The sequence below is a fragment of the Cyprinus carpio genome, chromosome B23 (genome assembly GCF_018340385.1).
Source record: "Cyprinus carpio isolate SPL01 chromosome B23, ASM1834038v1, whole genome shotgun sequence".
NCBI classification, from domain to species: Eukaryota; Metazoa; Chordata; class Actinopteri; order Cypriniformes; family Cyprinidae; genus Cyprinus; species Cyprinus carpio.
Window position 1 is genome coordinate 16,314,200 of NC_056619.1, and position 24,745 is coordinate 16,338,944.

The 24,745-nt window shown below is 36.7% G+C and overlaps 2 protein-coding genes across 4 annotated transcripts; both read right to left on the reverse strand.

Moving 5' to 3' along the window:
• Positions 1 to 8,748: 8,748 nt before the first annotated feature.
• LOC109055246 lies at positions 8,749 to 12,781 on the reverse strand. 3 transcript variants are annotated; one of them, XM_042751471.1, is made up of 11 exons: positions 11,730 to 12,773; positions 11,536 to 11,571; positions 11,389 to 11,419; positions 11,263 to 11,289; positions 11,099 to 11,152; positions 10,708 to 10,879; positions 10,494 to 10,597; positions 10,068 to 10,239; positions 9,828 to 9,931; positions 9,442 to 9,598; positions 8,749 to 9,314 (listed from the first exon to the last, which is right to left on the reverse strand). In XM_042751471.1, the coding sequence occupies exons 2-11, from the start codon at positions 11,545 to 11,547 to the stop codon at positions 9,248 to 9,250; spliced, it is 900 nt and encodes a 299-aa protein (XP_042607405.1). In that variant the 5' UTR covers positions 11,548 to 11,571; positions 11,730 to 12,773; the 3' UTR covers positions 8,749 to 9,247. The 3 variants fall into 3 exon arrangements, with proteins under 3 accessions (XP_042607405.1, XP_042607404.1, XP_042607403.1); XM_042751470.1 differs by having other exon boundaries at positions 8,750 to 9,314; positions 10,708 to 10,882; positions 12,676 to 12,781; XM_042751469.1 differs by having other exon boundaries at positions 8,750 to 9,314; positions 10,708 to 10,882.
• Positions 12,782 to 14,435: 1,654 nt separating this feature from the next.
• LOC122141885 (basement membrane-specific heparan sulfate proteoglycan core protein-like) lies at positions 14,436 to 24,733 on the reverse strand (the record flags this gene model as incomplete). Its single annotated transcript, XM_042750522.1, has 10 exons — positions 14,436 to 16,380; positions 17,280 to 17,383; positions 17,466 to 17,549; positions 17,748 to 17,818; positions 20,192 to 20,239; positions 20,620 to 20,698; positions 20,877 to 20,952; positions 23,014 to 23,070; positions 24,200 to 24,322; positions 24,544 to 24,733. Coding segments are annotated over 10 exons (1,005 nt in total), but the record flags the coding sequence as incomplete, so codon positions are not given.
• Between the last annotated feature and the right edge of the window lie 12 nt (positions 24,734 to 24,745).

The following is a 24,745-nucleotide window of genomic DNA, read 5'->3' on the forward strand; positions in this document are numbered from 1 at the left end:
TTGACGAGCTACAGCCAATGAGAGAGCAAGGCATGGGTTTAGGTCACCGGAAGAAAAACAACAGCAGCATTATGGTGGTGAGCAGACTCGTGATCGAGTTGTGTCCGGTGTGGGTTGTTGCTGCTTCTTGTATCGTTAATTTTCATGATGTTAGCATCCCATTGACTCCCATTCATTTTTTGGGTCACTTTGACAGCGAATAACTTTACATCTGAGGCGTTTAAAGACTCCATTTGTCCATTATTTATTTCTAAAGATACACGACAATGTATAAAGGGCTCCATCACGTTCTATGTTACATTATGGCCCCGTAGAAACAGTTTTTGTAAAAATAGGCTAACGATTGCGTCATAACCACTCGACTCTCTGTCGCACAGTAGAGAAATTACCGTACAGACAGGAGGAGAAGCTCGCAGGCAATCGGGGAGACGTCAAGAGATATGGCGTACTGGCGTTACATTTTAAAATACTATACAAAATAATTAATCAGAATACTTACTCCTGCTCACTCACGCCAAAGAACTCCCCGCTCAAACTCGCCGTCTCTGCAAGATTAACGATGGCAGTTTGCACGCACAGCTACTAGAAGATTTACATCTGTCAGACAGGTTGCTGACGTCATCAAGCTTAGTCTGAGTCTGCGCGTCAGAAACGGAAGTTCTAAAAATCGCTAAAAACGGGCTTCACTTGTCTCAATTGAGTTCCAATGGGGTCGCTGTGTCCATTTCTTTTACTGTCTATGATTGGGCTTCAGATATGGGTTTTGTAAAAATAGATGGAGAAGGATTTTTCATTGAGCAAACAGCTTGCATCGCTAATTTCTTCCCGACATCCATTTTTCACATAAACAACTCCTGTTTCAAGTGTTGTTTCAGATAATTCCCATTCCAATTGTCAATTTTTCGTTTCGGTACAGGTCTTTCGGTTCGGTGTGAACTAATACAGTTTTTTTTTTCTCAGGATATTCAAATAATAAATGGCGTTTTGACAGTCTTTGATGTGGACTTGGAGAGCCGCTTCTGGGACAGTTCAGAAATGTGCTGGTATAATTCCAACACAAGCACTGACTAGAGGGGCCGCAATCAGCTCCGGTTCCCGCGTCTGAGCCGTGATGCCCCATTGATTTGTGCAGAGCAGAGCGCGAGTGAACGCGATCATAATGCTGCGTTCACACCAAACGCGAATAGAGTAACTATTTTCCCCCTAATATACAGATACTTTTTCGCTAACAAGATAATGTGTTTATTCAGAGGACGTGTGCAGGAAAAAGTGGAAAAGCCTCGAATGCTCGATCAACATCAGCCATCATGCAAACAGACAAACCGCCTAGCACTTGCCCCTCCCACAAGAAGCGGATGATTTCGCCTCGGACGCGCGTCAATTTCGTTTCAAACTCTTGCTTTCTACGTGCGTATATTTTGCTCTAGACGCGCAAATGCATTCAAAATGTTCAAGTGGCAAACTAGACGCGGTAGACGTGAATTTGACACTCTATTCGTGTTTGGTGTGAACGCAGCATTAAAGGGATACTCCACCCCAAATTTAAAATTTTGTCATTAATCACTTATCCCCATTTCATTCCGTTCATCTTCAGAACACAATTTAAGATATTTTGGATGAAAACCTGGAGGCTTGAGACTGTCCCATAGACTGCCAAATAAATAACAGTGTCAAGGTCCATAAAAGGTATGAAAGTCATTGTCAGAATACTCCATCTGCCATCAGACGTGCAATCTGGATTATATTAAGCAACGGGAACACTTTTTGTAAGCAAAGAAAACAAAAATAACGATGTATTCAATAATTTCTTTGTCAACAGTCTCCTCTGTGTTCCTCCATATCACCGCATGCTGTGTGTGCTCTTCTGTGTCATCCGCGCCACAAGGATGCACTGTTTCTACATGTATTTAGCTTTGATTTGAAATAAAACAGTGCATCCTTGTGGCTTTATGTTTGGGTTAAGTTGTTAGGCCTAATTGTAATCTTATAATGTAAAAGTGCTCCCTATAGTTTTAAGCATAAGCTGAGGTAGATTTGCATCACTAAGAAAATTTAAATTATAACTGAATGTATTTCAAGAAAGAGCAACTTGTTCAGTAAACCTTTAAAAAAAAAAAAATTAGTTTTTCCCTCTGCTGTACCGAAATCATACCGAACCGTGACGTTAAAACCGAGGTACGTACCGAACCGTCATATGTGTGTACCGTTACACCCCTAGTAAACATACTTACAGACTGTGTGTCAGAAGCGCCAGACTGTCCTTGCAAAGTTAGAATTGCCCCACTTTATAGGAACAGACACCGGCATTGTAGGCTACTCTCAGAGGAAACAGTCCTTGTCCTCCGCAAATTGTGCAGCACACATCTGAATATTTGGATTGGACTGTTCTAGAACAGTGTTGTAAATACAACTTAACCACTGATTTCTAGTTGTGTCCTCTTTTAGAAGGCCAAACAAAGTAGTTTCGCTTTCATAACGAAACACAGCGTCTTCACAACACCACGGCGGGTCGGCAACAACGAGAATAAAAGTTACGCCATCTTTCTTTGCGTGAACATTTGGGCGGCGTTATGCAAATATTCCCACATCGTGACGTACACATGTGGGGGCATGTTAGAACGAGCCATTTTAGGTAGGAGTGGTTAACTCTTAACTTTTAAAAATAATATCTCTTTGGATTTGAGACTTTAGTCTTTGCAACTTTACAGATCTTCTTTATGCATGAAGAGCTTGTAACACTCCAAAGAGAAAGGGAAAATTGAAATCGCATCATATGACCCCTTTAAAGCATTCATTTAAAAGGGTAGTTAGTCTAAACGCTAAATGAACATTGAAAAAAAAAGTTATTAAGAGTTTTACATATGAAGGGCCCCTGCCTTGATGGGAACTTGGGTATCAGTAGGCCCATATATCCATTATCATTGGAACATACAGAATATTCAATAGGACAGCCTGCAAAAACAGAAAAAGGTCTGCAAAACAGAAACAAAATTAATCTCAATCTGCCCACAAGGTGCCAACTTTCTGGTTTATATCCCTGTGGAGTTAGCAAATAAAAAATTACATCTAAAGCTAATAAAAATTAAAGTGTATAAATGAGGGACATGCAGTGGTTAGTAACGGAAAACGTGTTTGTTCATGTGTGAAGACATTTTGCTTACAGACGCTGTTGGTGACAAGTGTCAGTGCAAACAAGAGAAAGGATGTAATGAGAAACAGATCACAAAGAGGTTGCATGACTGATAGGTTAAATTCCTTGTCAACTAATACATTAGGCTATCCACAAAAACTGCACAAAAAAGTAACAAACTTTCAGCATTTTATTCTGAAGACAAAAGTTGGTGAAGTTAGAAAAAAAAAAACCTATAGCCATGCTGTGAGAACAAACGTGACTCAAAATTAACGTAGGAACAAATAACGGTTTTTGGTGGATTTAACTTTATTTAACTTTTTTAATTTTATTCAGTTATGGCTTTTAATGGACAAGACTGCCGTTTATGTTTTGAACTACTGCACCCACTGATCACCGCCTTTCACTTTTTCAGCGCGTCTCGTTTTAAATACATGATTCACTGACTGGACTATTCCACTGGAAATGATGCCAACATACTGTAGCACTAGCCCCACCCATTTTCAGCACTCGTTGTCTTTTGTCTTACAGTTTGTAAGGTAAGATTTTACGAATTTATGAATAAACTACTCTTCTGGTCTACTGACATTTGGTATGACATCCACTTCCAACATTACAATGCACATTATAACTATCTTAACTCTACAGTAAGTACATCCACAATACCAGCTAATTACTCTTCAACAGGGACATCCAATTGGATTTCTTTCCTTTTTTTTTTTTTTTTTTTTTCGATATTTTCCACTTGAAAAAATATGTTTTTATTTCACATTTCAGGAATCTAAAACCAATAACCACAAACTCAATATACAGAGTTAAAGATGGTTGCGTCACATGCTCGACACACAAGATCTATATGCCGATGGCTCTACTTCTGCTTCTTTGGCTAAGCACATCAAAATAAAAACACATCATGATAAGGTTGGTAAACGGTTTCTAGTCTTGCCGAATAGGAGGTTGCAGAAAAAAATTAAGATGAACAAACATTAATGAATTAGTATGTCTAGGCGTAATGGAGCTGTCATCTTAAAATTATTTTATGATGTTATAAAAATATCTTTAACCTACCCCAATTTTTTTATTTCCACAACCTGTTTTTTTTTTCCTTAGTCACATATTTTAACTGAAAGTTATGAAAGTGAAATTAACTTAAGTCTGAATTCTGTTGGTACAGTAAGTCAATATAAATGAACAAGAAATGTGCAGAAGTGCAGGGATCATCATAAGAATAGATTATTGAATTGAATTGTTTAATTCACTCCAGTGTTCTTACAAAGCATTTCACAACACAACCACAATATGAACTGAGGCTAGACCCTCCGGAGTGAGAGCTTTGAAGGGTTGAAGGTTGTAGGGCAGTGGTTCCAAATCCTGGTCCTGGAGAACCCCCAACACTGAACGTTTTTGGTGTCTCTCTTATCTGACACACACATTTGAGGTCTTGGAGTCTTCTCTAATGAGCTGATGAGTTGAACAGGTGTGTTTGAATAGGGAGATATCTAAAATTTGCAGTGTTGGGAGTTCTCCAGGACCAGGATTGGGAACCACTGGTGTAGGGGACCAAACAACTGTTTCTTGAAGTGCCCTTCTATGTCATCATCCCATCCCCACACGGAGGCGCCATCATCATGCAAAGAATCTGCGCAAAGGATCATGGGAGCCAGGTGTGTCCATCAGTTGTACCCTTCAAAATCATTCATTCCGAAAGGCCCTTTGAAGTGGCCAGTTTTGAGCACTTCGGTTTGGAACGACCCTTCAATATGGCGGCCATGATTGTTTTCACTCTAAAGTACCATTCGGAGGGCGATATATATCCTGTTTGGAATGCACGGACACTCTCAAACTTTTTCCCTGAAAAACTCCACCCACACACAGGTGCGCAGACTCGTTCTTCAGAAGAACACCCACCCCCTTAAAACTGCAGTCCTTAAGTTTTGCTTCTTTGTCGCCATCTCTGTTTGAAAACCTGAAATTGCAGCTGTGTACGGAATTATCTAGTTTACCTGGATTGTGAGTCAGCACGGCTCCAGCGCGGATGAATCTAATGTTCTGAAGAGTATGTGTAGCAGTCAGTCACCGCACCGGTGTGGATATTTACTGTACTTAGCAATCACAAATTCTAGCTTACATCTTGGAATATGACCCAAATAAGAATTGTCACCGTATATTGCCATCTGAACAAGTAAGTAACAAGTCTGCCACGTTTGTTCTGACAACTGAGGAAAAAAGCATTACCATAAATATCTGAATCACCAGTGGTGAGTCTTAATATCGGTTAGCTCATATAACATCAAACTGTTCAAATTATTATTATAGTTATACTTTATTCTTAAATGATTGATGTTAACAACATCAGCATTGGTGACTATGTGTATAGTGTGTATAAGCGTGTATATTTCAATTTCAGAATAGTCTAATCTCTAACTGTCATACTCTTCAAATTTCATATTAAGAAATTCTTTTAACCCAAAAAGCTAATTATGCTCCCTTCGAAACGGTTTTCTTTAAAATACAAATCTTTGTAACCCCAGGCTATCCTATCTGTAATCAGAAGCACATTTATAACTTGAATATAATTTAATTTCATTCACACGTGTTTCATAAACACATTATCCTTTAACACATAACACATTACAATCCATCAAAATTATACATTTAATTATTCTGGCTGCTGTGAGAAAAGATCCACCATCTGCAGGATCCTCACATCCAATAGCCTACTAGCCGGGACAACTTCTTAATGTTTACAGACGTGATGTAATTTCCCACGAAAACCTACCTATACCACTCAAATTAGAAAACTTTATTATAAGCTAACCTTTGTGATTCGGGCTGAAGTAAGGCGATAGTTTTGTACACTGGCTGGTTATGTACTTGCTCAATTATTGATTTCGGATCATTTTTAACCAAAAAAAAGTTACTTAAAGACCCCATTCAAAAAGAACACAGAAACAGAACATATTAAATCACACCTGACAGAACTTAACACACTTCTCAGACTTGCTACAATATGTTATGTTTATCAGGGCCAAGTTTCACGCTTCTGTGTTCTTCATTGAGCATAAAACACAGCAAAATTCACAATTCAACGCTCTCCATTGACTTTGTATTGCGGGAAGCTGCCTCCTTGTCATTTCTGACTGAACGATGTCTAAAAGCTGCTATGTGACAAGGTGTACAGTAAACAAGCTTTATTTAAAAAAAAAATGGACCTATTTTTTAATAAGCTGTAGACCCAAAAAACAAGTGTTTAAGGACACAAAAGTAGAGCACAATGTGTCATATTACTCTGAGAAATAATGGCCACTGGCGGGAAACGTAATCGGCGACAGAAAACATTCATTATTTTTTAACCATGTCAAAAGGATTATTTTACCACCCTATGTGAACCTGAAAAGGGGAGATATACTGAGAAACTAAATTTTACAAAACTTCCCTTTGTTTGAGAAATGACCCAACGTGAAATACCCTGACATCTACAACTATTTGTGTCCTTAAACGCTCGTTATTTGGGATGGACAGCTTATAAAAACGTAGTTCTGGGTTTTTTAGCTTGCTTACTGTGTCGCACAGCAGCTTTTAGACATTGTTCTGTTTTTATTATTATTATTATTTTTTTTTTTTTTTGTTATAAGTCAGAAGTGACAAAGAAACAGCTTCCCGCAATACAAAGTCAATGGAGAGCGTTGGATTGTCAAAAAAAAAAAAAAACTATTGTGCATTCTATTATTGAAAGGTGGCACATATATGTGATAAACTGTTGTATGAAGACAGGTGTGTTGATTGGACAGGAGGAAAATCAGGTGATAAATATGCAAACAAAAAGCTAATTATATCATAAATAATGAGCAGCTTTGAAATCAAACATGCATACAATAAATTTTTAATTCCTGAGCCTGCAGCTTGTAAATAAAATTAAACAATGAGTTCTTAATAGTTTCACATATAAGCGCCCTTAGCTTCGTGGGAATATGAGCTTTGGAAGGGCAAGATATCCATTATCGTGAAAAATACATGCAGAATATTCAATAGGAGATTCTGCAAAACAGAAACAAAATGAATCTCAATCTGCCCACGAGGGGCCAACTTTCTGGGTTACACTACCACCATGTGGAGGTTGACCAAATAACAAATTAATTTCAAGTGTGTAAATGAAGGACATGTAGTGGTTAGTAACTAAAAACCTGTTTGTTCACAGTTAGAGGACATTTTACAGATGTTGCTGTTGAAAGTGTCAGTGCAAACAATGAGAAGGTAAGATGTAATGAGAAAAAGATTTGAACTGCAGCAAGAGGTTTAGTGTCACAAACCTGAATAAATAATTGTGAACAAAAAGATAGAAATAAAGTTTGTAAGCATGTGATATTAGTTCACATGAAAAGACGATCAGTGAACTGAGTCAGTGAACATGCAGCCTACATAACTTACAAAGTCTTCGGGATTACCAGAAATGTCCAGGTAAGTGTGTTGGAACTAAACTGCAGGACTGGTCACCCCTGATTTACGAAACACATGTTGATGTTAAATCTGTAAATTAATCTGCACAGCTGGGCAAGTAAAAACATCAGCCAGAACACAGAACAGAAATACACAAAATTAAGAGGGAATATTATAACACATCGACAATGCAGAACACTTGTGCTCGCTCTCTCTCTACAATGCAGAACACACAGAAATGAAAGGTGAAACTATAGCACATGCACTATAAAGAACAAATGCAAAAACACACATATAACACATGTTCAGGTTTGACTGTAATAATGTGGCATAACTGCACAAAAGACTAATTGTTTATTGATATAATAATGGTTTTATAATGTATAAATGAAAACGAAAACTGCACCTTTGCCTATGTGGAAATGGCAAATGGGCCATTGAGTGATCCTCTGCAGCCATCTAGTGGCTGTAGTTCAAATTTCATGTTATTTTAAATTTAAAAGGGTTTGTTTTCCAGTAGATGGCAGCCATCTTCCAATAAACCACTAAATTCCTAATCCTGGTCCTGGAGAACCTCCAACACTGCACATTTTAGGTCTCCCCAAATCAAGCACACCTGATTCAGCTCATTAGTTAAGATTAAAGACATGTGTCAGACTCCACTGTCCATGGAGTGAAGCTCCGACTAGGTCCAAAACACCTGCCCGGACGTTTCTAGTGTTCCTGAACATCTTTATTAGCTGGTTCAGGTGTGTTTAATTACAGTTGGAGCTAAACTCTGCAGGAGAATGGTCCTCCAGGAACTGCATTTGACACCCCTGCTCCAAGAGTCAACAAGTCAAATTTGTATGCTAGATAAAAGAGACATAAAAAGCATGTAGTGTTGGGAGTTTTCCAGGACCAGGATTGGGAATCACTGCACTACACCATGGCACATAGTTATCTCCATGAATGAGAAATGAGAAATTTAGATATTCTTTAAAGTCAATTTTATATAAAATGTTGCTTTTTTATATAATTACACATTGAGGCAAATACATTTAAATTTCCATAAATCCCTCAAAACTGTACAACTCTACTGCAACATTAATAAAGAAAGTGATGTTATGTATGAAAAAAAATCTTTATGCATACATTCCCATAATAAATCATCTCAGTTTTCAGAAATAATGTTGGACTTAATTGTAATCAGTTATGGAGAGCACACAGCAGCTTCTTTGTGTGTATAAATTATGTTAGGAAAAGGTCAATTTAACCTACCCAACTATTTTCTTAATTTCTAAAACCTTGTTTTCTGTTTGCCTAGTCACAATATTTTCAATTAATTAATTGAATTTATCTTAATTTTACTTCTACAGCAAGCCAATATAAATGAAGATGTCTGCACAAGTTTGTTGATATGCAGGGATCGTCACAGGAATAGAGTTTTGAATTGAATTGTTCAGTTTTCTCCAATGTTTTTACAAAGCTTTTCACAACACAACCACACCATGAACTAGGAAGGGTAATGCAGCATATGTTTATTTTATTTATTTATTTAATTTTTTTCCATTTAACCTTACAGGGCTCTCTAAACTCAAGTTGAAAGCTTAGTATCACAAAAGCGTAATATTTGTCGTCAGTCATGTTTGCAGTCTCACTTCTGAGGCCCGAGAGAATGTGGCATGTGTAGCAGACCTTTTAGACCTCACAGATCCTTCCACCCTGCTGATCATTCACACATTCAATGTCCTGTAGTGCATCAGATCTGCAGAATGAGAGCAGATGTCTACTGATCATTACAAAATTACATTTAAAAAATATTTTTTTTATATCTGTCTGTCACAATCTCTCTCTCTATATATAATAAATTAATGCATATTGTTAAATTTTACACTTGAAGATTGTTTCCAGTCTGCGGTACAGCGGTCCCACTAATAGTTGCGACCTCAGTGGCGACAAGCTGAGGGCAGATCTGTAGTGGGTATGACAGCGTCTCATTGTCATTCAGTCCACTGGGAATAACCTGGTCAAACCTGGGTGCCCAACAATCTAACAGAGGAAAACTATGTCAAATTCTTCTCATTACAATCTAAATATCAGATCACAGTGTCTATAGTAGAAAACAATCCATTCAATAAAAAGACGCCTCCATCAGGGTTGTCATAATCAAACCACCTGGTACACTCTGATGAAAACAATATAGAAATAACTGATACACCAAATAATGTATACGTATAAATAATATATATAAAGAGGTAGATTGAATGAAGATACATACTTCGACGGCAAAACCTCATTGGACATGTGAAGCGGACCTTGTAGTCCTGACACCTTCTAATCTGTTGTGCATTCACACAAGCAAAGCCCTGTGTTGGATCATACCTGCACAAACATAACACTTGCTAAGATTGTTTACAAAATCTGTTCATAAAGATTTTTAGAGATGTCTGATTGCATAGTGTAAAATGATATAAACAGGAGACTTTATTAGCAGAGAATATGTCACTTTTAGTCGTACACTAGAAAATTGTTTTCAGTCGGCAATACAGTGGTCCCACCAACAGTTGCGACCTCAATGGCGATGGGCTTGGGGCAGATCTGTAGTGGATATCTTATCAGGATTAATGGCAGCATCTCAATGTCTCCAAGTCTACTGGGGTCATCTTGGTCAAACCAGCGTGTCCTACATCCTAACGGAAGATGACCAGCTGAGTAATCATCATAAACTCATACAAGACCAACAAAAGATCACATTGATTTCCATTGTAGAAAAACACTTATTTTTTATATACTTTATATATACGCACCAACAACTTTATTTAATTGAAGGTGAACAAGAAGTTTAGACAATTTAATGATACTGGTCTCTTTAGTAACTCAAGTGAACATATTTCAGTCAGATTTTCATAATCAGCTGCAGTTTCGGATTGTAAGTGTCACTCACTTGAACACCATTCCTCTGGGCAGGTGAAGCGCACCTTATAATCAGCACATTTTCTTCTTACTTGGTTTGCGTTTACACAAGCAAATCCACTTGTCGGATTATATCTTCAGAAAAACAGACAAAATCACCTTTACATAAACTGTAAATCTTTAGGATTCTTTGTTTCTTGGATCAAATTATTAGCAGAAGCACAAGTGGTGTAAAAAAAACTCACACTTGAAAGATGTTTCCTGTTTGAGATGCTGGTTGGCCAGAGGTGGTCTGAGCCTCTATTGCGATTGGATTTGGACATATTTCTCCAGGGTATGTATTGAGAAGGTCAGCCAACAGCTCGTAGTCTCCATTTCCATTTGGGTCATCAAGGTCAAACCACTTAGTTATACATCCTGCTAAATACAAACAGAAGAAATTTATTTTGATTTAAAAAAAATTGTATAAAGAGATACCAGATAGTCTTTCAGGATATCAGTATGCTGATAGGGCAAGACTTAAAGTCATATACACAAGTAATTTGTCAAATTTACCAATTTACCAGTTATGGTATTAGCAAAGACCATAACAACTTGAAGCTTCAAGTTAAAGACTTGTAACTTCTGGAGACTTACCAGTTCCTGGCCGAAAAATGGCTTGGTCCAACGTCTGGCTTGAATTCACAAAAACTGAATCATCAAGTGAAAAGAATTTGCGAGCAAAAGGAGAGAGCATCAGTAACTTACAGCTTATTCTTAAACCACTAGAGTGCCAAAAGTATCATAAAAATCACAACTACTCTGCGTGGAGAGTGAGATGAGTGTACCTGTAAATACATAGAGAGAGATTTTAGATTTTTTTTTCTTTTATACAAATATGAGTTTTAATTGCTTTTACCAACATCATCTTTCATAATTAAACTTACTTGTAGCAAGAACCACCGAGGTTGCAAATACCTTGAAATGAATATAATATAATATAATATAATATAATATAATATATTTTGGTTTAATGTAGTTGCTTTTACCAACATATAATATAATATAATATAGATGGAAAAGATGTGACATACCTTGCTGCTCATTCTTCTGGCTTTTCAATACAGTGTCTAGACAGACAGACAGACAGACAGAAAGACAGATATCATTATAGTGTCTGAAAATGTAAAGATTACGGGGGGGAAAAAAATAAATAATTGAATACAACCCCAAACACCGTTGAAAGCCTAAAGTAATAAATAGAAAGAAAAAAAATCTATAAACTCACTCAATCTTGATGATTGTGCTATTGTGAGAATATCTCTAATACAGTGTAATAAACCGCTATATTTAAACACAGCTAAATACACATCATCATCTGTGTTCTTTTTCTTTTTAAGCAGACGGCTCCTCCTCCTCCCAGACTGTCTGCAGCATCCGTTATCATCTTTGATCTAAGTTCTCTTCTTTCACCTCCATCACTCCACCCATCTTTGCCTCTCACGTCTCACATGGGAAACTGTGGTCCACATAAAAGAACTGTCTAGTAAATAAAGATTTTTTTGTTTGTTGTTGTTGTCTTGTCTTTATAAGTTTTTTTTTTAAAGACTTTATATTTTGCTTCTCAGAGTACTTCCTGATAAAGAAACAGGGAAGGTGAGACCATTAAAGTTGACATTTGATCATGTTACATAAATTAGAGAAAACACTGTGATTGTGATCCTGCAGTCCACTTTATGCAATAAACCAGGTCACAGGAGAAAAAGCATCTTTTCATTTCATACAACCGCCAGGACCCATTTCTCACAGCAGTTAATTTCACATTCATAATGAATTAAAACTATCAAAACACTCCATATATGCTTTAAATAATCACATTCTTCTAAAACACCAGCAAACCAACAAGCACACTTTCTCACTCATAAAACTACCCTTAAAACCCCTACTAACAACAGGTAGCATTACAGTGTTTTCTTTTATATTTCTACAAAACAAGAATGACAGCTCTCTACAGTTTACAATTCATTGCAGTATATGTTACATGGTTAAATTACAGAACAAATTTATTCTTAAATTGTCCCATTTTATATAGATGATAACAGCCAGTGTACTTTCAAATTACATGCCTGTCTTTATTCAATATTTTGTGTATTTCAAAAATCTATTGTCATTTTTAAAATCTCCTCTAGAATTTTAAAAATGAAAAATAGCAGCGTTGATACAGTATGACTTACCTCTTTTGCACTGTATTGGATCTTTACGATTCCTCACGATCGGTTTCTCAAAACAGTACTGAAACAGCACAACATGTAGCTATTTATCAGGTTCAATCAATTAAATAGAGTATGATTTAGCTCTTTTGTGTAAAATGTTTATTATCAATTAATCAATTGATAATTGATTTGTCACTTACCCCACCTCACTTACCCCACCCATGTCGTTCCAAACCTGTATAAGATATTTTGAATGAAAGGTCCATAAAAGGTATGAAAGTCATCATCACTTGACTTGCTTGACTTGAGAATACTCCATCTGCCATCAGACGTGCATTCTGGGTTAATTTTGTAAAAATAACGACTTTATATAATTCATTTGTCAACAGTCTCCTCTGTCTCTCTACATATTACCGTATGCAGTGTATGCTCTTCTGTCTCATCCGTATTATGAATCATTCATGTTTTCTTTCAAATCAAAGCTAAATACACGTAGAAACAGCACATCCTTGTGGCGCGGATGATGCAGAAGAGCATACGCAGCATATGGTGATATGGAGAGACATAGAGGATACTGTTGACAAAGAAAAAGTTGCATAAAAAAAAAAAAAGTTGAGTAAAGTCGTTATTTTTTAGTCGTTTTTTCTTCACTTACAAAAAGTGTTCCTGTCACTTCATATAACCCAGATTGCCCATCTGATGGCACATGGATTTTGATTTTTGATTTTGTTTTACCTTTTATGGAGCTTGACACTTTTATTTACTTGGCAGTCTATGGGACAATCACAGGCCTCCTGGTTTTCATCCAAAATATCTTAAATTGTGTTCCCACGTTCAGGAGGGGGGGGGGGGATCACGGGGGGGGGGGGGGACCCAGACAGACTGAGCAGATATGCTTCACATAAACAGAAGACACAGGTCAGCTGTATCAATGCTCCCGTCTCTGACCTAGTTACCACTGAGAAAGAATCAGTCGAGGATGTGAATGGTTTCATGTATCTTGGTAGCGTCATTGGCACTCATAACAGAGCCAAAGCAAGAGGAGCTTTTAGCATTCTCAGGACCATCTGGAAGTCTAAAGAGCCAAGCCTGATATTTAAAACTGGTAAATAAAACAATGAGTTTGTTTCTTTATCAAAAGAGAATTCAGCATAACACCGGAACCCTAATTTGATGCTTCAACATAATATTTATAGTTTATAGTTGAGTAAGAAGGATTTGTGTGGTGTGAGCATTTCAGTAAATGCATTACAACTAGGGTGGCAAAAAGGAGGAAAGTTTCCAGAAATTTCAGAAACTTTCCAGGATTTCTTGGAATCTTCCAGGAATTTTTGGAAAGTTTCCGGAAATATACCAGAAATTTTCCACCCCTTTGCAACCCTAATTACAACATCAGTTGAGAACAGCAAGAACAATGAACCTCAATAAATAACGTCAGAGAGATGTTTACATAAGAAACTTTTTACTCATCTTTCAAAAAAAAAAAAAGACATGAAAAGCCACTTTTTAAAGGCTTTTGGCTCCATCCCGCCATACTCTGAACTCACATGCCATGTAGCTTGTGGGAAATTATTGTACACTATTGAGACAGAACTGGATTCCTCGGCAATCTTTGATCTCAATATCAAAATTCAAACACAAAATTACAGATCGAGTGATGCAGTAAGTGTATGAAACATTACAAATTAGCAAGAAAACCCACCAGCTTGTGTGATCATGCTTTAAAGCCATTTCAGGCTCGGAAATCAGTGATGACAAAAGACAGAATCAAACAATAATAATAAAAGTAAAGCAACTTTAATTAAGCAGTAATGCTCCTTTTTTAAAAGAAAATTAACAGACAAGCCTCAGTCATATAAAACAGTGAAAAAGACACAAGGGGACCAAAGTGACCTTTGACCCCTGTCTGGCCCATGTGGGCGAGCATGTTCATGAGAGCTCCAAGTCACAGCACTAATAAAAGAGGGCTCTCACTAGGCAGTATTTCCTCTGTAGACCTTCTATTCTGTCTCCTCTGTCTGTTCTCACATTAATTTCTCTATGCAATGAGAACAACCAGAAAAGAATCTCTTCCTGTACATTCTGATTGAGATAATGAACCTGCATGGTTTGCTGTAGATGACTCAGATCTCCATTAACCCTCTGGAGGACCTTGAAGATGACACACATTTCCTCTTTTGTTCAATGTACTCTGTAAGACTCCTAAAGAATATGAATGTAATGGAAAAAGACACCTCAGTAAAAATCAATCATGCAAAATAATATGTTAGCGTGGCTGTTAACAGCAAAACTGTGAGAAATAGATAAGACTGTAAAAATAATGATTTTCAATGATGTGATTTTCTGTAAAATTTGTCATCCACTATGAGAATGTTAATTCTAATTAAGTTATTAAACAAAAACACAATGTCAAAATATTTCACTATTTAGAGATAACACATCCACTTTTAATCTAAAATAAACCTCAGTCTCAATACTTTGGCTTGAGGGATTGTAATCAGTAAACAGTGTTTTATTTTATTGTAAAGCTGTGGCTTTTATATCTTACAACCCATTCAGAGAAGCAAAACTGACAAGAAACTGAAACTATGATTATGTGCTTGTTTTGTTGCCTTTGTTATGTCTGAATTTAGCACCATATGTTTTTTTATATATATTACCAGACACAGCAATGTTTCCAAGCATGGAAGGCATGTCATTCAAATATATGCAGTTGACACCATATATATATATATATATATATATATATATATATATATATATATATATATATATATATATATATATATATATATATATATATATATATATATATATATATATATATATTTATGATCTCCCAATTTGTATTTTTTAGCAACAATCTTCACCTGAGATGCTTCTTGATGTCTTCTGTGCTGTGACCCCACAGAGACCCGTTCCTAATGGTATCTAAGCATGCTCGCCCCCACCGGCCCTCAAACAGAATAAAAGAAGGCAGCAGAGTCTTCAAGTATTAACACAGCTCGGGCACTAAACCTCAGACACGCATTATTAGAGCCTAGAATCACTGCTAGGAAAACAAATGAGCAGGTTATTGTTAGCTTGCGTTCCCCCCACAAATATAATATATATATAGATTAATATGCTTATAAATAAAAATTCAGTGCTGTAAAAACCTCTCCGTTTTCATAGGACCTGACCCACCGTAGAAGGCTCATCACGTTTATTTTTAAACCTTTTTTGTCATCTTTTTCTCATGGCTAAAAAGCTACTGTTCGGAGTATGTAAACTGAGCTTCTGTGTTAATAAGTCCTTCATTGAGCATAAAACACTGAAAAAATGAAGACTTGTTAATATCATAAATTTTTCTTTGTCGTTTTTTTGGTTTAACGCAGCACAGAGCAAAGAATCCTTTCTTGTGTGTTTTTTTTCGGTTGCGGTGAAGCACCAAGAAACACGTATCAGTGTGTGTCTCTTAAAGTGTGACTGTAGTTTGTCCTGTAAGCGTCTCAGTGTGATTGTGGATGAGGGGTCTTTTTCTGTAGTCTCTGCTAGTGTTTTAGTACTGCGTCTATGTTAAGCAGCGCTCCACGTTTTTGCCCTCCTCTGCGTGGACCTGCAGGTCGATAGGTCGCGCTGGCTGTTCTCCCGGTCGAGCGTTCATCAGAGAGAGATTCTTCACGCAGCCTGTGATACCTGATGAGTACTTCCCACCGGTCAATGCTTTCATGTCTGGAGCGCCACCTACAGTCCAAAATACCAACAAACTTATGTCCCAATCAAATGATTATGATTTTCTTTTAAAAAGAAAAAGCCATTTCTATGGTGTCATCTGTAAGGGGGTATCCAAACTTAGGGCATGTTTTTTATGTAGATGATTGTGTGAATAAATCAGGTAAGAGAAACTAAGAGCAAAGTTTGGTTACTCTATGTTTAGCAGAAGTTTTATACATTTAAAAACCTGCCTATTAAATAAAATTTTTGATTTTTTAATGTTAGGATATGTTTAAGAAAAACACGTGAATGAAAATAATTATTTTTGCCTATATTTTAGAGTCTTAAATTCGTTAATGCCCTCTAAAGAGAGAATACTTGCAAATATCATTTTATAATATTTTTTTTATGCACCAAGATGGACAAGAAAAAAATACTGAACTACTGTTTAAAAGTTTGGGGTCGGTAAGATTTTTAAATGTTTTTATGTTCACAGGTCTTCAGTGTCACATGATCCTTCAGCAGTCATTCAAATATTCTGATTTGGTGCTTAACTAACATTTCTTATTGGTATCAATGTTCAAAACAGTCATGCTGCTTAATATGTTCGTGGGAACTAATACATTTTTTTCAGGATACTTTGATAAATAGAAAGGACAAAATATGATCTTAATTGTCTTTCACTTTTGATAAATTGAATGCATTCTTGCTGAATCTCTTTCAAAAATGAAAAATCTTACTGACCCAAACTTTACAAACAGTAGTGTTTTATTTAGAATTATTATTATTTATTTAGATAATTTATTTAAAAACCCTTTTTTTTCAGAACAACATCTACATAGTCTACATAACTTCATCGATGTTATTAATAGTGAAACAACAATCTGATCAATACAAGTAAACAAATACCACTGTAATGTTATACGCACCCAGGTATATGTTGCCCTTGGTGTTCACCATGATGCTTTTGCCTTGCGATTGTCCACTTTGGACAGATCCTCCATCGATCTGGAGGTAGCCCTGCTTACCCGTTCTGTTCAACACACAGAAAGAACTCTCACTATTATCTTTCTGTCATGCTTTCTATAACAGTTTGGAGAGGTAAGGAGCGTTACCGGACTGCAGTGATCATGTGCCACCGTCCATCATTGACAGGCTCTCTGGAGAGAATCTGAGCCTCTCCACTGCCCAGCTGGTAACTATCAGAGGAACAAGAGCACATTATGACCGGCTACAAAGGACTGATCTAGATCGGTAAGAAGATGAAACATACTGGCTGCGGCAAAGAACCATAGTAACAAAAGTCATGAGATCTTGTGTGCATTTCAAACATTAGGTTATTATACTGATTCATCACATTAGACTCTTAAGCCATGAAAATGTGCTCAATTACTCACCTAAACACAAGATGTCCATTTTGTAAACCAATACTTATGAAGTCCTTCCCCTTTCCTTGACCTCCCTGCTCCTGGAAAGCATTTTCAGTGAAATATGAAAGTCAGTCTCTCTGAGTCATCGAGAGGGAATATGGGTGGATGCCAAACATTTAAACACTAGTGTATACTGATGAAGATGTCTCTATGAATAACATTTCTCTTCTGTATAATATTAGTTATTACATGACTAAAAGGCACAGTTTAAACAGTCCTGAAAAAAAAAAAACTGTAAGACAAGTACCCCACTATATATGACAATCTGCTGAATTTCAACCCACTGCAGGAGAAGTTTCTTTATTAACTCACAAAATATGGTTTTGATTAACATATAGCTGTTAACAGTCAACAATTTCGGAAGGTAAAAAAACTTTGCTGTGCTCACCTTCAGAAATTGTTGACTGTACAACAAAACTAAACAAAAAGACACAGGTGTGTTGATTGAACAGGTGTGAAGGCAGGTGATAAATATGCAAATATAAGGCTAATTATTATGTCATAAATCAGTGGTTCCCAAACAATGGTATAGAGTTTTGGTTGGATTTTGATTCAAGATAAGGGTTGCAAACAATAAATGCAGTGAAATTTCATTTATTTACTCGCATTTCATGTATAACTGTGTATAACTCGAGGAACTGTGCCAGCAGTTAGTGTACTGTAAGTGATGTAGAGAAAAAGCATTTGTAAATATACAGTAAGTGCTGTTTTCTGAATGTTTATCTGTGCAAGTGTTGTAAAGTTCCAAGCTCTTTTGTAGTTTTTGAGAAAAAGCATTTGTAAATATACAGTAAGTGCTGTTTTCTGAATGTTTGTAATGATAAAAATTAAACTTTCATATATTTTAGATTCATTGCACACCAACTGAAATATTTCAGGTCTTTTATTGTTTTAATACTGATGATTTTGGCATACAGCTCATGAAAACCCAAAATTCCTATCTCAAAAAATTAGCATATCATGAAAAGGTTCTCTAAACGAGCTATTAACCTAATCATCTGAATCAACTAATTAACTCTAAAACACCTGCAAAAGATTCCTGAGGCTTTTAAAAACTCCCAGCCTGGTTCATTACTCAAAACCGCAATCATGGGTAAGACTGCCGACCTGACTGCTGTCCAGAAGGCCATCATTGACACCCTCAAGCGAGAGGGTAAGACACAGAAAGAAAATTTCTGAACGAATAGGCTGTTCCCAGAGTGCTGTATCAAGGCACCTCAGTGGGAAGTCTGTGGGAAGGAAAAAGTGTGGCAAAAAACGCTACACAACGAGAAGAGGTGACCGGACCCTGAGGAAGATTGTGGAGAAGGACCGATTCCAGACCTTGGGGGACCTGCGGAAGCAGTGGACTGAGTCTGGAGTAGAAACATCCAGAGCCACCGTGCACAGGCGTGTGCTTTTTAACCAGAAACAGCGGCAGAAGCGCCTGACCTGGGCTACAGAGAAGCAGCACTGGACTGTTGCTCAGTGGTCCAAAGTACTTTTTTCGGATGAAAGCAAATTTTGCATGTCATTCGGAAATCAAGGTGCCAGAGTGTGGAGGAAGAATGGGGTGAAGGAAATGCCAAAATGCCTGAAGTCCAGTGTCAAGTACCCACAGTCAGTGATGGTCTGGGGTGCCATGTCAGCTGCTGGTGTTGGTCCACTGTGTTTTTATCAAGGGCAGGGTCAATGCAGCTAGCTATCAGGAGATTTTGGAGCACTTCATGCTTCCATCTGCTGAAAAGCTTTATGGAGATGAAGATTTTGTTTTTTCAGCACGACCTGGCACCTGCTCACAGTGCCAAAACCACTGGTAAATGGTTTACTGACCATGGTATTACTGTGCTCAATTGGCCTGCCAACTCTCCTGACCTGAACCCCATAGAGAATCTGTGGGATATTGTGAAGAGAAAGTTGAGAGACGCAAGACCCAACACTCTGGATGAGCTTAAGGCCGCTATCGAAGCATCCTGGGCCTCCATAACACCTCAGCAGTGCCACAGGCTGATTGCCTCCATGCCACGCCGCATTGAAGCAGTCATTTCTGCAAAAGGATTCCCGACCAAGTATTGAGTGCATAACTGAACATAATTATTTGAAGGTTGACTTTTTTTGTATTTAAAACACTTTTCTTTTATTGGTCGGATGAAATATGCTAATTTTTTGAGATAGGAATTTTGGGTTTTCATGAGCTGTATGCCAAAATCATCAGTATTAAAACAATAAAAGACCTGAAATATTTCAGTTGGTGTGCAATGAATCTAAAATATATGAAAGTTTAATTTTTATCATTACATTATGGAAAAAATATGAACTTTTTCACAATATGCTAATTATTTGAGAAGGACCTGTAAAGTTCCAAGCTCTTTGACAGGTCCATGCTAATACAGACATATTTGTATGCCTGACTGCTTGTGAAGAGGGAGTACCTTTATACTAGCATGCTTCTTACGGAGGCTTAGAGCGCCTGCAGGCTCCTGAGGAGGATGAAGGTGAGTTAGCCAGGCAAACATGCAATGCAGCCATTAAAATGTGCTTTAGAGGTGAGGGACAAAAGCATATTCCAAAACAGCTCCAAGCAAACTCCTTTTACTCAGTTTAGTGAAATGAGGCTGAATAAGAAATGTAAAACACACAGTTTCAGAATGTGAGAATGTGCAGGGTCCAAAATTAACAATGAAGAAATGGTACCTTAAATTGCAACTATTTTAAGGTACACACACACATACATATATCAAATAATTATTTTAGTTAATGAAAACTGATTTATTTTATGTTAACAGTAAATGTTATTAATTTTGGACCCTGAGTGTATGTGTTCTGAGATCCAGTAGGGGGCTCATGTGTGCAAACATACCACTCCCTGCCACAAGATGAGGCCGTCTTCAGAGACAGTGTTGATCTCTAACTCAATGGTTTCTGGAGAGTCAGGAGCACTAAAACAAATCAAACCATCAATGGTCAAAAAAACACTAAAACAAGTTTTTTGTTTGCTTTTACAAGCTGAAAGACAAGCCAAAATGATTTTCTGTGGTAAAAATGGCTGAATTTGTATAATCACGTCAGTTAAACAAACACAGTTCATCAACTGTTTCACATATGAAGGGCCCTCACCTTCGTGGGAACATGGGCTTTGGAAGGGCCAGATATCCATTATCATGGAAATATGCAGAATATTCAACAGGAGAGTCTGGAAAATAGAAACCAAAAAAATAAATCCCAGATGGCAACTCTGTTATACTAGCACCCTGTGGAGCTTCATCAAATAACAGAATGAGCAGTCAATGAACACAACTGACTACATTAAATCACATCTGATCTGTTGAATCACTTTTTGCTTTATAAGTTATAAATACGAGACTCCAAATAGCAGGCTTCATTGTGAAAAACATACAGTACAATCATCAAGGGCAACTCAGAAAAAGTCCAAAATACATTTAAAACAACACTATGTAAATTTTGGCTCTCTAGCGGTTAATAAACAGATTGCATGCATCCCGAGGAAGAACATTCTACCGGAGCTACTTCTCCAAGTTTATGTCTATGGCGATTCACGCAGGTATGTGTTACTCCGCAGCGGTGATGACCCGAACAGGCTACAATAGTCCAAAAATAATCACTTATATAAATGTACCGTAGTGATTTGGGATAAGACAAAAAGGCAGTCTGGTAGATGAATTCATGATGTACTCGCTCATTACATACATTTTGCAAATTTTGAACAAAGAAAAAGTTACATAGTGTTGCTTTAATTTATCTTCATGAGATAAATGAAAATAAATGCAAATACACACTGCTGTCAAGGTAACATTCACAGTTGGGAACAACAATATGCATTCCTCACAAAACATTCTCCTAAACCATGTAATAACCGGAGAACCCTCAGGCAACTGAGTGCTTACCAAGAAGTGCTTCATGCTCAGTGTTTCTGGATGTAAACTCACCTGTCTGGTCGGCCCAAGTGTGTAAATGATGGACATTCGGTGGTTAGTAACTAAAAACGTGTTTGTTCACAGTGTGAGGACATTTTGTTTACAGACGTCGCTGTAGGTGAAAGTGCGGAAAAGATGTTGGTTTCGTTGGTTTAAAGAAAAACAAGGATTTAATGAGAAAGAGATGACAAATTGAAACTCCAGCGAGAGGTTGACTAGACAAGACGCCTCAGGAGATGCTAAAGGGGAATTCTATGTATGTTGGCCTTCAGAAAATGTCACAGCTTTGCAACTGTCATCATTTTATTATTGCCCACAAAAACTACCATAAACTTTAAGCGTGAAGACACAGAATTCCCCCTCAACGTTACATTTAAAACTTCACAGAGGACAAGTAACCAACAGAGTGCAGACTGAGACCATTCATTTTGAAAGCACAATATTTCAGGGATCTATTTACAAGACAACAGTATCAATAAGCTGTTAGACGTTTTTGTTTTGTTTAAGAAAAATTTCAGGGACATCAAGCACTTCTTAGATATTCATTATAGCATTAAATACATTAATATACATACAATACTTTTCAACGGTCTGGGGTCAGTAAGATATTTTGAAGATTTCTTTTTTTAATAAGGCTGCATTTATTTGATCAAAAATACAGTTAAAACAAATATTATGAAATGTTATTACAAGTTACAATAATGTTGTTAATGCATTAAATTAAAAAGCTGAGACTTTTAAGGTAGTTTAAATATACTAGAAAAATAATTGTCTTAATATTTAATATTTTTATTAAAATATCAGAACATCCTTAAAAAAACTAATTTACATAACTGCATAAATAATGTAGATAATAAGCAAATATGTTGTCAAATAATCATTAATCCTACTGACAAATAGTTTAAAGAACAAACCCCACTACATTTAGATATTTATGCTTAAAACATGAAAAACAAATTACCTGAAAATCTTTTTTTTTTTTTTTTTTTTTTTTTTTTTACTTTTTACAAGTTTTTAGTTATTGGAGTTATTTTTATCAGGATAAATTCATTTTGGGGGGAAAATGCATTTCAAAAATAATTTTCTTCATCAGTATTGTTGATCAGATATGTGCTTGATATCGCCTCTGATGTTGGTAATAAGAGCTCTGTAAACAGACCCCTAAAATTATTCACTTTCTGGCTTCCTTTTGTCCCCTCATTGAGGCCGTTTGTTGTGGTTGTTTTATTTGTGCTGTTAGATGGGCTGGTGGGCCCCGAGGAGGACACTCTCCCCTGGTTAGTGACGAGCGTTACAGGCAGACTGTAGTCATACTGTACCATTTTCCCCACTACCCTCCAAATTCCACAGCGCCTCGGTGAAGCTGGACTCCTGCCCTGTGTGTGTGGGATAGCCATGAGATTGCAGGGGTGAGATTCATTCACATGTGGCCTCTTTCATCGGCCAACATGCAACTGCTGGATGACGTTAGGCAGCCTGACTGGTGTCGCCATATGGTGCGTTACGAAGAACCAACAATTATTTCCCTATGGTGCTTTATGATGAATCACTTACAGCTGTGGTTCAGTTTAATGCTATGAAACTACTGAGAAATGCCTTTATTCCTGCAGAGAATGTGAATTCTGTAAAATGACAAACGAGGCAAACTGTGTCTATAGAGACCAATATATTATCAGTATGAATAATAAAGCAATTTAAATCCACATTGCACACATCTTGGCTTTAGTTAGCTGTACAGTATGTTTATCGCCATAGATGTTAAATGACTATTTAAAACGTAATGTGAAATAAATGTATAGGACTATTAAAAACTAATTTTGTTAATTGAAAAAAGCTGAAATAAAATATAAATATTGGATTAAATATATATAAAAAAAATTATACTTAAAAACTTTGCTTGCCATCTAAGTAAAATTAAATAAGTAAAAATAAAAATGACGAAAACGAAATTGGAAATAAAGCTAAATATAAACAAAAAACTAATAAAACGACAAAAGCACATAACATTGCTCAAAAAAACTAAAATTAAAATAAAAACAAAATCAAACTAAATGAAAATATTAATAAATCATATATTAGTATATAAAAATTACAAAAATAACACTAGTACGTGAGACTGGGATATTTTAAAACTTGTGAATTCTCAAAACTAATATTAAATCATATTTATGCTTTATGTATCTGTTTGATTAATGTTTTTTTTTTTTCTTGTCGTGGGCAATAACAGTGAAAATGTACATTAGCTTCTATTCTGCCCAAGACTAAAGCACGTGTCTTTCAAAAATAAACCTACATGGAGAAATATTATAACTAGCACAATTCCCTACTTATAATATGTCCTTTGGGTGGAAAGAGCTGGCAGTAATGTACAATATAGAAACCAAAAACAATAAATGTACAATATATATACGTGCATCAATGCAGTCACTAATCAGAAGGCAAAAATAACATACAAGAAGATTTCTGCAAAACAACGTGTTAAACATCTAGCAGCTGTGAACTAACCTTTCTCACAGTTCCGGCCTGTGTAGCCGGCGGGACACACACAGTGGTTATTCACACAGCTGCCACCGTTCTGACACTGAGAGGAGTCTCGACAGCTCGCCCTCACTATTTCACAACGGTCACCTGAGGAACAACAAGCAAGAAATGGAAAATATGGAATAAATTTGGATTAAACAACAATTATAAGAAATCAAATTTATGGAAGAAGATTTTCAAAGACTTCCCTTTGACCTTAAAAATAGGGATGGATGAACCTATTTCTTTCCAGTATCAAGTACTACCATAGTCAATATCAATACCAACATTAAATACAAACACAAATACAAGCTGGTTACGTGACTTACCCTCGTATCCTTCAGCGCAGAGGCACTGGTACTCGTACTCAACACTGGCCATACAGGTGCCTCCGTGCAGACAAGGCCTGCGGTCACATGGGCTGCCGTCTGTACACTGCCTGATGGCTCTGCTTTCAGTGAAGCTGTATGATATATCCAACTTCTTTCCATTGATGAAGACCTGTAAAAAAAAAAAAAAAAAAAAAAAAAG

Coding starts and splice junctions, on each gene's coding strand:
- LOC109055246 (XM_042751470.1), bottom strand. Junction 11,153..11,262: donor CATCTCACTCTCCACGCAGA/GTAGTTGTGATT, acceptor TTGATGATTCAG/TTTTTGTGAATTCAAGCCAG. Junction 10,598..10,707: donor ACAGGAAACATCTTTCAAGT/GTGAGTTTTTTT, acceptor GTTTTTCTGAAG/ATATAATCCGACAAGTGGAT.